Source organism: Chelmon rostratus, chromosome 13 (assembly GCF_017976325.1).
Source record: "Chelmon rostratus isolate fCheRos1 chromosome 13, fCheRos1.pri, whole genome shotgun sequence".
In the NCBI taxonomy this organism is placed as follows: Eukaryota; Metazoa; Chordata; class Actinopteri; order Chaetodontiformes; family Chaetodontidae; genus Chelmon; species Chelmon rostratus.
In genome coordinates this window covers 24888107-24905639 of record NC_055670.1, presented here as the reverse complement: position 1 = coordinate 24905639, position 17533 = coordinate 24888107, and the positions used below count along the sequence as shown (strand labels likewise).

The 17533-nt window shown below is 42.8% G+C and overlaps 1 protein-coding gene across 1 annotated transcript in view; it reads right to left on the bottom strand.

Moving 5' to 3' along the window:
* The window catches only part of LOC121615743 (inactive dipeptidyl peptidase 10-like), a 174186-nt gene extending 164146 nt beyond the window's left edge, over positions 1-10040 (bottom strand). The window contains exon 1 of the mRNA XM_041950124.1: positions 9981-10040. Coding sequence (XP_041806058.1) covers positions 9981-10040 — 60 coding nt within the window. The remainder of the gene's footprint in view (positions 1-9980) is intronic.
* Between the last annotated feature and the right edge of the window lie 7493 nt (positions 10041-17533).

Below are 17533 nucleotides of genomic sequence, written 5' to 3'. Positions count from 1 at the left end.
TTTCAAAAAAGCTTTTCAAATGGCTAAACCAAGCAAATGTTGGTTATGTACCCTAACCCCAGATTCTATGAGTGCTCTCAAATTAATCGCTGATTGTGTGCAATGTTTATCATCTTGTGTGTGTGTGTGTTTGTTTGTTTGATGACATTGAGTAAAAATTACCTGAAGCTCACAAAACTGGATTGAGTGAAAAAGGCCACACAGATCAGCGCCACCCTGTGACCAATTATATAAAATTTACATTTTTTTTTGATGAATGAATCTTGACACAAAGTCCATTTACAAGCTTTTTTTCAGATTTTTCAAACACATTTCTTCACTGTCCTCTTCAGCCAAAGGATTTCTCTCCATTTGTTGATGAATATCGTGACATGCAGTTGAAAGCTCCAGGAAAAGCTGGTAAGTGGACTTTGACTTAAAGGAGAATTCCACAGATTTTACATACCAGAGTCAGTTTACCTCGACATGGTTGAAAGAAAGCTGTACAAAGCCTTTTGTGTAGAGAGCTGAATAAAGTCTGACAAACTCAAGTGACCAACGCTTACTCAAGTGATGTCACTTGAGGCTACATTAGCCACTACTAGCATGACACCCAGACAGAACTGTAGGTGGTCACTGTGCATTGTGGGAAAGGTAGGTGCCAGGTTTTGACGAGGAAGACAAAGAAGACAGAAGGTCAAAAAGACGAATGACCAAAGACTCGACGGCTGCATTAGCACTACGTCCCTTCACCTGCTGTCATGCACATGTTAGCTAGCTAGCTCAGACAAACAGTATCTTCATCAAATCCAGTTCCAGATATCGCTATTTTCCAAGCAGAAGCGGTCATGTTTTGTGTGGTTTCCACGGAAACGCAGTCATCGAGGCATTCGTGATACACAAGCTCAGTTTCATCTAAAGTAGGTTGGAAAAACGAAACACATCGCCCCGGTAACAGAATGGTTGCCATATAACCAATACATCCCTGATTAATTTTCAGCTGGCAGCCTTTCATACCTCTCTCTCTCTCCCTCTCTGTCTCTCTCTCTCTGTCTCTCTCCCTCCCTCTCTCTCTCCCTCTCTGTCTCTCTCTCTCTCTCTGTCTCTCTGTCTCTCTGTCCTCTCTCTCCCTCTCTCTCTCTCTGTCCTCTCTCTCTCTCCCTCTGTCTCTCTCCCTCTCTGTCTCTCTCTCTCTGTCTCTCTATCCTCTCTCTCCCTCTCTCCCTCTCTCTCTGTCTCTCTATCCTCTCTTTCCCTCTCTCCCTCTCTCTCTCTGTCTCTCTATCCTCTCTCTCCCTCTCTCCCTCTCTCTCTGTCTCTCTATCCTCTCTTTCCCTCTCTCCCTCTATCTCTCTCTGTCTCTCTATCCTCTCTTTCCCTCTCTGCCTCTGTAGGGTAGTATGTCCGATCAAGATGAGATTGTTGATGAATTTTAAATAAAACTATTTTCAAGGTCAATTTTACATTTTCACTGCCACTCTGAGCTGTAGAAAGGCTTTTTTCCTGATACTTTGATTTAATGTGCTTATATCTGCAAAGGTCACGCTGATTTTCACTTGAACTAATTTAGCATGTTTGAATGAGTCCCTGAAAGTAACTGAGAGCCCAAAGAAAGCCTGTTTTCTGTCGATGGCTTCCTAAAAATGGCATAAACATCAAATCGCGTTTCTAAGCAGCTGTTCCTCAGGACAACCAGAAAAGACAAAGACATGTGGCACTTCCATATGGAAACAACATGAAATACATAAAGCAGACAAAAACACGCACCTGTGGGATATACGAAACACTTACACTCCACTTATGGGGAGAATTATATAAAGCATCAAACAAGAATTTAACTCCATATGGGCTCTAGTTTAGATAATCCTGGATCTGGGAATTTAATGAATTTGTACAAAAAAAAAAAAATCCTGAATGCATCGAGATCACTGAACTGTTTCATGATATCCCCTCCGTCAATCTTGACTAAAACGTTGATTATAACAAAACTTTTTTCCGTTCTTTAAGATCTTAGATTATTAGTAACCTAATTAGAACTAAACTAATTCTTTTAAATTAAAGCACAGTCAGGACTTTATTACTTATTTTATTAATAAAACTCCACTAGAAATTTTATCATTGTGCACCTCAGGACTCAGTGCATCCTACGAGCTCTACATTACGCACTCACACCTATTAATTTCACTGCACAGCGGGCGCTGAAGTCCATTTGGGCCTGGCGTGATCTCACTAACATGACTTTCACAGACTCTACTTCATCTGACACTCACGGAACATAACTTCTTACAAAACCTTTGCAACAGTGATGAATTAAAAATTATTTCACTCTGTTGTATATAAAAAAAAAAACTACATAACTCGCCTTAATGAACTTAGTAAATTGCATTTAAATGGCATCGTCTCCTCCGTGGCTTTCTCATTTGCCGACACGGCACCATCACACTTCAACAGCAAAAAACATAACGCAAGACGAACTCAGCGTGTGAATGAACTCATCAATCTTTCTGATTGTGTTTTCAAAAGAGAAACATTTAGATTTTAGAAGCATTCATCTTCAACTGTGCTGAGCTCCTTCTGTAAAATGTGACCCTCGCAGAAGCTTCCAGGAAGAACTGTACCACCTACATATTCACACACTTTGCTTTTTAGCTTTAGAGTAAATGTTTGATTGTCTAAGTGTTTTTTTTTTTTCAACACTGACTTCTATTATGTTCTCAGGAGCATCGACTTTAGATCTGAAAGTAGGAAGTCATTACGCAGCAGCAAGAACTCTATAGGACCCGTGAGGGCGAGTAAAGCATGCATGGCTGGGTAAATGAGAGGTTATATCATGTTACACTTTTTCTCTTTACAAGGACAAATAAGCTTTCTCCAGAGGAAGCGCTCTTGTGCAAATGAGTGGCAGATACGTCTCAACCACAAAACAAATTCGCAACACATCTATCACATATTCGTCGGTGAGTCTTGGGAATGAGAGATGTACTCGGAGAGGAGGATATATTGAGATCAGCTGGCATAGCTCTATAATTTATAGACTCGGGGACTCAAGAGCCGATGCAATCATTCTTATGAGACAGATTCCGGCAATCTATCACTCCCAGAGCCAGCCAGTCCCGAGCAGTTTTTAAAGACTGTTTACGTGATAGATCTCCAGAACAGAGGAACGCCTCGCAGGTTCAATAACCTGCTGGCTGAGCTGTTGAGCGTCCAGTGTGCTGAGTTACGGAGATGAGCGCTATCGGCGCTGCTGCGTGCTGGCAGAGAGATTGCAAACAATGGTGGTCTTCCTGCCAGTGACGGGATAAACCCTGGAGGAAAAGTGCATCTGAGCGTGCCGTTATTTACATACAATGTGAAATATGAATGAAACTGAAATATTTTGGAATTCAATATTTTGTTTATCCAGGCAAGTGATCCTATCTGTGCTCATCCTTACGGACGTTTTTCATCATTTCATATTCTTCTGACTTTTATCACGCAAGCACATCACGCAATACAGAGCAACCACCAGTAATCTAGCCAGCATCACTTGAACTGTTGAATATGTGGCATATCTGCTGGGATCTGACTTTCCAGATTGAAGGCGAACACTTTTAAAGATGGACAAGTTTCACATTAAACCATTTAACGACCTCATTGATCCTTCAGCAGCAGACATGACAGCAGAAATTTAAATCTAAGACTTGTTTTGTACCCCGACTCAGGACAGACTGCAGCTCGGTCTCCCACAACGTTGTCCTCATTACTTCTCTTTAAAATCTGAGTAGCTTTCACTTCAACTGCAACATAAGAACTTGTCAAAGTACTTTATCTGAAATAAGGCTCGCTTTGAGCGGGATCAAAGCACGTCAGTGTGTAAACTCTGAATATATCTCCAGTGACAAAAATGCTCTATTTTGAGAACAGGCATTTTTCATGGACTTCATTGCAGACAGTCTCGTGCATTTTCTCCCTCTGCTTGGCCTATGTAATGCAGGGTAAATAATTTATATCAGAAGGGGAAGAGGCTTTTTAATGAATGATTTTTAGGACAAGACTCGCCATTCAGTACCTAAACTTTGCAACCAAAAACATTGGTAAACCAGGATTTGATCAGCTCTTAAAATGTTATCTCACACATGTGTGTTGGCGTTGAAAAACACAGCGAAGACTGCAGTTGGCTAGAACAGTAGCTTTGCATGAGCCTGCTCTTCTGGTTTGCAGGATCTTGCACTCCTGCTTTCAGCGACTTGTTTAAAAATCTGAGCAGTAAAGACGGGACCGAGTGCTTCAGCCTCCTCTGCCAGTGCACAGCCTTTCCACCACCTCCTCCAAGACTCCTGCAGCAACACATGGTAACTGGGTATCATGTGATCCAAGGCTGAACCGCAGGGGGATTTCCGAACAGCAGTGCGCCCCAGAGGCATGTCTCGCAGGATACACCATGGTGTCCATCAACCACTCTATGGGTCAAATAGCACCCGTTACCTTGTGGGTATCGTCTGAAAGGAAAAGGTTGATGGCGCAAACCCTGACAGAAATCACGGCTTGGACTCCGTCAGGCAGCTCAATGTTTTGAAGCATCGTTCTGGAAACTCCTGCAGCCGAACTGACACCAAAGGTATCAGTCAACCATTCCTTTAGGTCAGGCCAAGAGGGGAGCCATGCTGCCTGGCTACACAGGGTCTATGCCCTGGAGAGGAAACTCCTGCTGCAGTGTGTAGTGGAGGCACAACACAGGTGTGCGGCACCACTGTTTAATCCCCTCCTCAGTTGGCATAGAAATGCATGAAGCTTATGGAATTATCCAAACAGGTCGGCTGTAAAATTGCGCAACAAACATGCTCCAAACAACTTGACTGCTGGGCAGAAGTGTGGGAAGCCTTTTCTTCAGAAACTCAACAGGCTCCTCTGCCTGTGCTGGAGGTAAGGTGTTGCCCCACAGGACATTAGAGGTGCTGCTATCCTCACTCTGTGCAAGAACAAGGGCGACAGAGGTGACTCTAACAACTACCGCTGCATGCCTCTACTCTGAATCACCAGTAAACACCAGTAACAGACCCTGTGTCCTCGCAGAGAAGCTCTACCCAGAATCACCGGCAGGGTTCAGAGCAGGAAGATCTACTACAGATATGATCTTTACTCTGAGACAGCTGCAGGACACGAGCAGAGAGCAGGCAAAACCTCTCAAAATGGCCTTCAAAAGCTTTCCACCTTGTGAGTAGGAACCCTTTTTCAGATGTTTGAATGGACAGATGGCCCCCAAAACGCCTCTGCAACCTTTCCACACTGACATGCAAAGCACCATCCGGTTTGATGGGTCCACCTCAGCCCCCTTCAGAATCTGCTGTGGGGTAAAGCAGTTATGTGTGAAGGTACTCTTGTTTTGGATGTTCTTTTCCCTCCTTCTGTGGCAAACATCACTCGACTCAAAGCTAAAACAAAGGTCAGACCACTCATCACCCTGGCCACCCGCAAACCCTCATGGACCCATTCACCCAAGCATTAAATTTCTGCAACTTGCTCACAAGATCCAACAAAAGAATGCACATCTTACCAATCTTAGCACTCATACATTGGTGAACTGTACATTTAAATATAGATTTAAGGTTTTAAATATTTTGAGGGCATGTATTAGGTTGGTGCCTTCTAAATGTTCCTAGGTAGAGTGCGTTATTTTCTAATTGCATCTCTTGAACTGCTTTAATTGTTCGGCTTTTTTTCCCTAGAGTAGAGATTTCATCAAACACATCTGGCTTTATGAGAACGTTGTTCCCACTGCTTAAAGACCTCTTCAATTTTTGCTTTAATTTTCAGTTTCAGGCTGTTTGGTAATCATGAAAAACTTTATTTGTATCGCACCTTTAATACAAGAAATGCAGCTCAAAGCTCTTTTTTGTCACTCAAGAAGTGATGTGACTATAAATGGCTTGAATGTAGTGGGTGTCGGATACAGCCGTACCTTCACACTCAGATAAAACAGAATCCTAAAATTGGTATTTAAAAAAAAGAACCTCAGTCCTTGTCGCTTCCATAAATCACCGACTGTCACTCTCACCCAAACGTCCTGTCGAGAGCCCCGCTGTGTATATTCAGTGTAAAAGCCACGATGTTACAGCACAGCTTGAGAAATATAGCACATTCTCTTAGACGACCTTGTGCTCCCATCGCTGATGTGCGCACCATGAGAGGATCTCTGACACAGCTCCCCGCTTCTCTGACAATCCCGCTTTCATAGCTGCAATCTGCATGTGGGTGGACCTGACACGTCCAAGGACCAGCGATGGCATGCGCCTCAGGCCGCATCCAGCCTCGTCCAAGCTCAGCCAGACCCCAGGAGTTAAAGCCCACGAAAAATCTGCTTCCTTGCCCTTAATTGGATTTCTTATCTTGGCTTATGGCGTAAGGACACAGCTATGATATGAAGAGGGGGCATTTAAGAGGATAACAGAGAGCTGTTAAGACCTCAGAGCCAGACGATGGGGGTCAGACATGGAGAGATTAGCGTTTTTTTTGTGCAACACACAGGAGTTTCGGAGTGCTTAATCCTGACTATGATCCCCGCTTGTTTGACTGATTTCCGAGACAGGTTCGCTGTGAGCTGAAGGCAAAGTGCATCATGCCTCGGGGTGTCAGAGACTCCAAACCAGTGCTCACCGATTTGGGGAAGTTTTATACAAAACAGATTTCGAATGCAGCAGGCAGCCCGGCTCCAGTGCGTTTTCTCTAAAAGTGAAAAGACAGGCCATGAAAGAGAAAAGCGCTGCACACAGAGATGCAGAAAATGTCTTTTCTTACGCGGCAAACCCTCCAGGCAACAGAATATGAGGCTGAATATTCTCAAAGATTGGAATTCAAGCTCTGTTTATTGTCACTGCAAGACAAAGATTCTGCAACCAATTTGGCTCAGCAAGTCTGTTCCTATAGAATATTGTGTTTATTGTATTTGCTCGTTGTTGAGAAACTTGAAATGTGTTGGCCTGTTACAGACTGTTCTGCACACAATACTCTGTTCTTTTATTCGTCCATGTGTCAATACGTGTCAGTACCTGAAGCTGCAGGGAAGCGAACCACTTCTGTTCACGTCCTTGTTCTCTGTCATTTTTAAACAAATGTAATTACAGTTTCATTTTCCTTTTACGACACAACTTGCAGGACAGTTTTCTGTGTGTTCAGTGCGAATCACAACAAATTCCATTGAAGAAACGTCGTTTCTGCTCTGTCTGGTTCTTTTCCTCCGCTCCTGAAACCAATCAGCTGCTTTCAAAAACCTTCATTGATCCTCATTGGTTGAAAGCAGCCCCAGATTCCCAAATGGCCGGCCTCGCCACTGTGTGTTTGTAGATAATCCAAATGAAACTGATGGGATACGCTGCTCCTTCCTGACTGACTGTGAAACTCTGAATCCACTAACGGTCGCACACAGGTATAAAAATTCAGCAATTTCAGGTAAAGGTGTTTTGAAACTTTGGTATAGTCCGTCCCAATGACACAGAGCGTAGACATCCAAAGGGCTGTACAGACATATTATTTAAACTTTCACAAAGAGCAAATGAATGGACCTTCAGTGACTTCATACCACCAGCCTTGCTGAGATTTATGTCTTCATCTGACACACTGTTTTTACTTAAAGGCCCTGAAATGATAATTCCTCTGTCAGCTTACAATTAACGAGGGAACCAAGAACAACCAAACTAGTTCCAACGGCTTTGGTCACGTCACAGTCGAGCTTTCCATATTCGAGATTTTGTCTTTGTTTGTCTCGCTCGTTAAATGTGGGCGGGGTTTGGCTGGAAAAGTGTGATGTCACATACTTCTGTGGACCAATCAGGACATTTGAATCAGAAGCTGATGACAGTTTGTGCGTTAAATCCGATCAAACCACACCCACGCAGCCCTGATGATACAGGTTCATCACACCTGCAGACGCTGACTGTTGCTCGTTTAGTCATGAATATTTAGATGCTCTGCAGAAACACTTTGATTTGAAGCCTTGTGTTCAGGGGCTTTGAGGGATAATGCTGGTTTATTAGAACATGGGTGTTACTCACAAAGGTTGGCCATCATTTCTGATAACATCCTACTTACCAAGGTAATTGCTAAGATCAGGGAACACAGCAACAACACTGACAATAAGTCAAACCCTCAGCTTAGCCAAATTAATTTGGAATAGAAAACTACGGATCACAATAGAATTATTATCCAAACTGACTGTTATTTGGTTTCAGTTTTACCTCCAAATAAAATGATGCTCTGGACTCGTAGTGTGCAGCAGTTTCTCAGCAATGAACTGACAGAAAAGGACAAAGCTACGCAGCTACGTCTCCTTCTTTATTCTTGCTATTATTGCTGTCTGTAACAATGTAATTTCCCCAGCACAGGATCCATAAAGTTATATCTTATCTTATCTTATCTTATCTGAACAAGAAGCCACCTGCAGCACACCAGAAATATCAAAGAATTATCCTACGTGTGCTGCTTTTACCAAAGAACTCAACGAGGAACTTAATTCGCCTGCTTGATCTTAAAAAACGGAATGAAGATTTCAAGATGAAGAACATGTGAAATATTTCTAATACGCTTAATAGCACTCAGCCGCATGCATCCCACAATGCACTGCAGTCAAAACGTGCGGCGTGACAGTCGCAGCCTCATTTTAAACACAGCCCAGTGCCTTTTATGAGTATCTGATTTCGTGGCTTTGCAGAATGGCTGGATCTGGTGAGCGTCAGCACTGCAAAGACAGATGACAGATGAAGACTTGGCTTCAGCACAGGGGTCACAGCAAGGGACCCACAATCAGGTGCACACATGGCTGCATGAGCGGGGGGGGGGGGGGGGGGGGGGGGGGGGGGGGGGGGTTGATGCTGATGTCTCACAGCTCAGCATTCAGAGCTGACAACACCGCACGCACCTGGTTCAGGCATTCAGAGGAGTGCCTCCTTCAAAATGGTGAAACACCACGAGAAAAGAAAGCCCCACGAATCACATTAACCAATTTCATAATTCACCCATCTCACATGAAGCTGAACTTCACTAATTCTCCACATTCGGCCTCGCGTTCCAGAATTGCAGCCTTTGGGATGGTGAGGAAGAGGATCGATACATTTGCCCCAAGCTAAATTTCTCTGGTGGGACTTGGAGGTTGAAAAGTGATGCAGAACCGGCGGCAAAATCGATGCTGCTGTTGAGTCACACACACACACGCGCGCGCGCACACACACACACTGCATGAAGAAGCAACCGCACACACACACACACCAGCAAAAAAAATCCCACACTCCTTCAGCCCAGGTTTAAGTGCACAATATGAAGACAATGCGGATGCTGCCGCGCGGAGACGTTTCTCGATCGTTACTCGAACAGAAAACGACGGCTTTAAATTGCGATACCTGCCGTCACACCGTCGGTAAAACACACACTTCTTTCCGCCTCCGTGCAACCACTTTCACATGATTTGTTAACAACAGGTCGGAAATCAGGGCGATCTCCCGAGACCATGCACGGTAAAGTTAAGCAACTGATGCGCCATCAAGGACCAAATCAACGACATTTTTCTCGCTATAGCCGCCTGGAAGTGGCAGACAGTGACTCTGTTTGAACACAGCCTTTAGAAATTATTGTCAGCTCATGTAGACAATATAATAATAAGGAGCACGACGTGAGATGAATGAAATCTCGCCACTGCGCCAGTGCGTGGCTCCTCATCCAACACATTCACTCACACTGGACGTCAAAACCTGGAGCTCCTTCATGCAAACACGGCCGGAGGAGTCAGATAACCTGCTCACTTTCATGTCAGAATTAAACAGTTTGAAATAGGAGCCGCAACCTCAGCGGGTTAAAACGGGGTGACATGCATATGCCCAAACCATCTCCAAAGCGCTGTGCGTCAATGCGCATACCTGCTCGCCAGAGCCGCACTGAAGTTTGGAGCAGCCTCGGAGCCGCAGCTGGTACAGAGTTCCATGAAACACGAATAAGTTCGTTAGAGCGCAGAAGAAACACCCGGGAAGCCTTACCTTGATGGCCTTCGTAGACTGGCATTTAACTTGATGCGATACGGTGGCGGTTTGGTTCATCTTGGGACGCCGACACAAACAGCTCTCCTATCCAAGTGAGACAAAAGCAGGCGGGGAGAGAAGCAAAGCGAGCCCCGTCTGCAACTCTACAGCTCGGTGATGATCGCCGTTTGCGGTCGCTGATCGGTCGGTGCGCGCAACCGCATCCGACGGCTACTGTACGGGTATGTGCCTCGCGCAGCGCGGCGCGGCTGGCATGTGCACAAATGACCGCTGGTGATTGGTTAGTCAGGGGCGACCGCAGGAATTTCTGAATGGGGTGGCCAGGGGGTAGTAAGAGCTCAGGTGTGACAGTGTGACCACTTCATGACAAACGAGCGCTACAGAAAATCACTTTCATTTTTTCAAGAAAAGGCTGCACTTTGCTTCTAATACAGCACAACACACCTGGACGCAGGCAGGTAAAGCCTGCAGATATACTGTATTGTAGAGGCAGCAGTGTACACACACACACACACACACACACACACACACAGTGAAATACCTTGAACTATTGATGATTGATGCAGGACTTCACTACCTGCCTGGCAACAAATGCCAAACAGACAAAATTAGCAACTAGCCAGAGGTCATGGTGAGAATCGTGAAAAAGTCAGCAGCTGAAGAAGCAGATATTTAATTCAGGAGCTGGAGACCAAAACAGGGTTAAACAAAAGAGTGAATCTGCAGGATGTGTGCCTAGACTATTGTTTGCTACAAGCCAAATCGTCTTTAAAAGGTGACTGTTGTGTTTTCAGGTAATTCCACAGCCAATAAAAACATCAATTAATACTGCTCAAAGTTCAAATCGAGTCAGTTTCATTCCTAAAGCCCAAATCTTCCTCAGATAGCTTTAATTTGGCATTAAGCACAGTACACACAGCAGGCTACACACCAGCTTTATTAGATTTTGTCCGCAGACATATAAACCAGCCAGTTCTCCTATGCTGGAAAAGTACAGCACAAGCCCAAGTTTGCTGTGCATCAATTAACAAGTGGTAGTTTGATTAAATCCCTAATGAGGAAGAGTATATACACAGCGTGAGCATAATATCAACTGAAATAATAAAGATGATAAGGCTAGATTTGACAAATGGCCCCTGAACAATACAGGCGCCTCAGGATTATGTAAGAATGCAGAAGCTGCCTGAAGGCTCTTATCATTTTATCTTACACACAGCTTTAGTGGCGCATATTACCGAACACATTTTAAAACAATTTACTAGTTCTGTTTGAAATCTATGCGGCTGTAGACACAGTATATCCACACAGTATAGAAGAGCTGTCTATCTGCTGATATCTATCTGTGCAGATGGATGTTCAGTTTCATTCAGTAACATATCTTCAACATCACATACCGCCTTCACTGTGAATCAGAAGAGAGCAGAATTTGAGTTCTTCTTGAAAGTCTCAATGTTTTGCACCTGAATCTAGTATTTTTGTTGTGTAATTAATAACCGCAAATTACGAGTTTCTGTCACATCTCCAGCAGCAGTCCAGCGCAAAGCCGTGCACATTTGTGAAACTGGCATGATTCCACACATGCAATGAATAATGAGGCACTTATGAAGTCTAAGAAGTTATGCTTGACAATGTGCAGTAATTACAAGCCCCGGGTGCAATTTTAGCCTTGTTCGTAATTTATCTTCCCACGGTTCTTCGTGTTGTGCTGGCAGATAATGGGGAAAAAAAATTATATTATCTTCACAGTGAGCTCAGCTTATATTCATGGTCATGACAATTTTGTCATGACTGAGAAACCTGTCACACCTCATGTTGACCGGAGAATAATGATGCAGGAGATGGAGAGACAGGCTAAAAATGATGCTTTGCACCATTGTGGATGTCCCCAGCTCTGCAGTCACACACCAATAATGCACATGTTATATCGCTCTTCTTGTCAGTACGACTTTTGCATCACGTTCCTTCTGTTTCTTTTATATCTTTATCTATGTCTACTGAAAGACCACAAAAAGGAGACCTGCCAAATTTAAGTCAATTTAAGCCTTGATTGCTGTACTCGTGGCTGGAACTCTAAAGTCCGGCAGTAAGTGACTTGTGATGACGATATCTCAGAACTGTAATTTCATCTCTACATTTGAGAATTGAGAAATAGAATGAACAGAAATCTTATTCTTCCTTCATAAAAGCCATTAGAATCGTACACCTCAGGAACAGTACAGTCAGATAGAAGCCTACCCAATTCCAGCACTTGTAATTCACTATTCTTGACACTACGTGCATCAATAATGGAATTTAACGTTGAAAAATGCCCTAATCATGGATGGTATAGCACACAGGGACACAATCTTATTACACTGCTGAATGAAACTCTCAGTTACAGGGGAACAGCGCTGATATGAGGTGATTCCACAAGCAGAGGAGAAATATGTTTCTTCATGACACAGTGAGTAAATGTGTCTGCAGTGGCCTTCAGAAGCTGATAAATTACACTCGCGCAGCCCTCTGGTGTCACGGCGTTTCAGCTTTGCTTCTTTGTCGAAGAAAAAAAAAACACCTTTCATCCTTTTTGTTTTCCTCTTTTGTCTCGTTTCTGTTGTCGGCATGTCTCCCTGGGTCCTCCTTTGCAGATAGTTTCGGCTGAGCATGTCGAGATGTTCAGGGACCCTCTGTATCAAAGGACTGGGGGTTAATTGAACAATTGTAGCACATCTGTTTCCCATCATGCACTGTTATCTGGGGGTTCATTAGAGGGATGTTGTACACCAAACCTGCCCGTTGCATCTTGACTAGCTTTTTGCCTTACAAGTGTCTGAGGCTGCATATCAATGTCTGTGTAAGGGGAAAAGGAAAAAACACCTCACATAAAAAAATTCATTTGTATTCATTTTTTCCATGTTGTCGTGTTTTCTGGCAGTGTATGAGTGCACATCAGCATATTCAAGCAGATTTCAGCCTTTAATTAAGCTTTAATTTGAACTGGAGGGTTGACGGTAATACTGGAAGGCTACACTCTGCTAATGAAGGTCATCTTATTATATGCATCTAAAAAAAACTTAACATGTACAGGTAGTTGTAAATTACTGTACGTGGTCGCTTGTGCATGTTCAGATTTGCTGGTAATTACCTCCCATGTGCCGATGTGTATTGACAGATGTGTTAATAGACTGTGCAGTGAGCCCAGTGTCAATGTGTGGGGTTGATTTCATGCAAAGGGGTGTGTACGCTGTGACTGAACCACCAGTTCAGGTTCACTTTAATCTGTCATGCCTGAATAGGTGATGAGAGCGTGTATGGATGTGTATACGGTTGCATGCAGCGGTACGTGTGCGAATGTGTGTCTTGTACTAACTTGCTTGATGAAGTCAACGCAATTCGGCCAAGCTGAAAACGACTTGATATTTGGAAAATATGAAAAGGTCTGAAAAAGCTGTACCCAATAAAACCTACATTTATTTATTAACACGTGCTTAATTCACATTACAAAATGTTTGTATTTGTCTGTATATGTGCACATCTCAGTGTTAAAAGGCTCTCCTAAGTGTTGTTACTGCATCAAATGAAACATATGGCACTGAGATAGATTCTTATCACTCTTCAATAACTAATATTTCCTCCTTCAGATGGCCAGAAGCAGAGTGCTACAGGTGATGCGCATGACTGAGCATGCATGCATCGCGTAAAAAGATCCTTTCAATGTCTTCCAGGTTTTGTTCCATCACCACAAAGCACCATTGTGTGCATACTGTAGCGCTCACTGCGCAGCGGGCAGTGTTTGGGGCTAATAGATCCATGGTACCTGCAGGCGAAACTGGGCTCAGCCAGCTAAATGAATGGCCGCCTGCCTTTTCTTCACACTGACGGAGTTGTGCATTAAAGCTGTTCCTGAGAGCTTCTCAATAAATAAAGAAGGAACATGCAATAGCTTTGGCTAATGGACATATATACATTTTAGAAAGCAAGATTTCCCATATTGGTGTCCATTCAATGCAGAAGCTGCTGCTAGCCTCCTAGTCCCTTCAGTCTACTGATATCTGAAAGCTACACAAGTATAGTTAGCGATTCCATCAACAGTGTGCTCCTTTGGCGCAGTACAATAGGCACTCCACGCTTGACAGAACGACGTTAAACTTTTACTCCAACATGAATTTAAAATAAAATTCTTTTCATCTCAAGCCAAGTGAAAAACTTATTCATGTTTGGGAACATTTTATTCAAGTATAGTTCAAACAGTGAAGGATATTACAGCAGTTTGCCAAGTGCTCTTTTAGATCTATTATAACAATAAAGAAAAAAATCAAAGAATTAAATTTCTGAAAAATCATGCAAAAAAGAAATGAAATGTCCCTGCGACTGAAAACTGACCCATCTCTTGTCCCCCCTTTTATTCCACTCTCTTCACCGTTTGTATCTTAGCCTTGAGAAAAAGTCAGATTTTTTGTTTGCATGGCTATGAACACATGTCACCAAAGCATCAATGAAAAAACACGGTAGACCTGAATACTTGACGGCCCAAGGCGAAGTATTTCTATTCTTCCTTTTATCAAATGTCTTGAACTCTAAGTTGTTCTTTAAGGAGACGTGTTCACAGTGTTTTGTTGTGACATCAGTACGACTACAGTGCAGATGTGGCCCTTTTGATATGAACATAAGTGCTAAAATGTTAAAATTTCAGACAGTGATGTCACACATATGCATTGTGATGGCCATTTAAGTTTAATAAGCCGACATAATGAGTCATATTAATAAACCTGTTTGTGGCGTAAATCATTATGCACGACCAAAGCTGTGGAATCAAGGATAAGACAGGTTCACTTTGTGCGGCAATGAAAAATTCCATTTATGAACACAGTGGGTAATCAATGCGATTAATCATTAGCTTTAGTGGGAAATTGGACTTATCCAAATTCAAATAGGCCCAAAGGATTTGATTGAACAGACTAATTGTCTTTTAGAGGAATGAATTAACTACATGTCTATTGGAGACCGGATCACACACGCAGGGGATTTGGCTTGCTTCAGTGAAATGACACTGGTTACGAGGCCTTGGAGAAACACTCTCTTTGAAGCTGCACTCTCACAGAGGATGGGACCAAATCAATTCTGTTCAATTTGCTTTGAAGGGGAAATAGCCTCCTCATCTCCCAGAGTCCATCACAGCTCAGTGGGACACAAAGACTTGTCCCTATTTACTCCTTGTTATGAAACCAAAAGCCGGAAATTTGCATTTTTTAAACCGGCTTAACAATGTCTGATCACCTGGCTTTTTTGTGCATGCAGAGACAAAATGCACAAAAATCACCCACGGAAAGCCTTTCATGTAGCTTCACAGGGTGATTACCGGCACTGGTGATACTCCCAGGCCGTGGCGAGATTGTGCATTTCCTGTATGTATGTCCTCATATACATTTTCAAGGTTGAATTTCTCTTCTCCTCAGTCTCGGAGCCTCTGTGACCTTTTCCTCCCGGTTTTGTAAGACGTTGTAAAGAGGATGGAGCCTGATGGAGGCAGTTGTCCGCACCTTCATTTCATGGGTCATCGTTTCTGGGGTTTGCTCACCTTGCCCATGCAATGCACTACAAATGAGATTTTAAGTCTCCTCATCCTTCCACCGCCAGCACTCAGTTACATTACCTGCATGAAATGCGGCGCTGGGAAACTGGATTACCTGTCTAAATCCTCATGGCCACTGGTTGGAGTGTGTGCGCCAGCTGTTATCCAGAGGAGGGCAGCGGGACAAAGGGACGACGCTGAAAACAGGAGCATGAAGTGAGAACGTTCTCTCACTAACAATCTGTTTATCTTCACAGCAGGAACGCGTACAGGCGGTGAGGCAAATACGAGGTAGCAAAATATAAATAACATGCAAGTGAGGAGCCGCAGCTCACGTGGCCTCGTTCCATTAATGAGCCACAGTCAAATGGACTAAATTTAAGCATCTAAGACAGAGAGAAAACAGATTAAATTAATAAAAAATGCAGAAGAAAAACATCATGACACATATCAGTAAGTGAGGAATGCTTTGCTTTTAGCAGCATTTCATTAAGTGAGCTAATCTGAAGCCCCAGTGTGTTCAGTAGAATGTTCACATATCACACACATACATACATATATGCATATATGCTTAAAAACTACAGTCATGGTGACTGTGTACACTGTTGTTGCTCTTGCTAACAGGAGCTAACAGACATAGTTCAAGATTCAAGATTCAAGAGTCTTTATCGTCATTGCGCTTGTCAATGAAATTTTCATTGCAACCCCCATGTTAGGAACAGATAGTACGAAAGATAGGAAGATTAGAAAGAATAAAATTAAGATAACTACAATAAAATAAAATAAACCAACATGCAATAAAAATATTCGGAAAAGCAATTAAAAATATACCAGAATGAAAATATACTAAGGCAATAAAATATACTAAACAATAAACAATAAAATATGGAAGTGAAATGTGCAACAGGATAAGATATACAAGCAGAATAAAATATGCGCAGTGAAATGTACCGACAGAATAAAATATACCAGTGGACAATAAAATATACCAGTGGATAATGTGCCAATATACTAAAATGTATACAATTTAGTTAAGTGATTGTAGATTGTAGATTGTAGTTTGGTAGCAGCTTGCTAGCCAAGGTGTCAGGGAGCAGACAGACAGTAAACACCACTGTGATCAAATAAAATAAAAGGGTTATTGGGAAAAAGTGCTTTTTGAAATAAAAATGATGTCCAATAAATTTCTGTTATTATGAAAATGATGAAACAACATTTCATAAGAATGAGTTGAGCCTCAGTTGATTTGATTTATATGCAAATTTTATGCATTTTTTTTTCAGATTGGATTTTTAAATTTAATATTAAATGCTTCCAGCTGTGTGCTAATACACTGGAGTCCATCGGCGTTCTGAATGTGAGTTTTAGTCACAGCGATGGTTTCAAGTGACATAATTAATCGGGCTGATGCAGTGAGCTGAATGACTATCATCATGCAATATTACCATCATTCTTCATACCTGATGGCTTTCGTTCCTACAGGTGACGACTCCTTCGTAATAAACTAATGACAGACACGGACTTCGCAAACTGGAAAAGAACCTGAGTCTGTCTCTCGTAACGCTTAATGAGCCAACGTAACACAACCCTATATCACATTAGTGGTCCTCCAACCCTTCAGCCCTGTCGGACGCCGCAGGCATTTAGCTTGAAAATGCAATATCACTTCAACGCAGCAGAAATCACACAGACAAGAAGCACCGCACTGAGATGTAGATGTGACTTGTATACTTTTATTATTGCTTTAATTTTAAACAGAGCTAATTCTGTTAACTGAAGCATGTGAGTTCATTTTTCATCTTGGGAAAAGCAGTTTCACACAACAACCCCAACTCAAGATCTATATTTCAGGTATGGTCAGTGCTCTGCCGACAGGAGGTATTGTGGGAAACTGCAGCAGCAAAACACATCCAATCCACCTTTTGCCTCTCTCATCCGCTTCATGCACTTTACTCGCATCATTGTTTGCAATAAAGCATTTCATTTCTAATACCGGAGG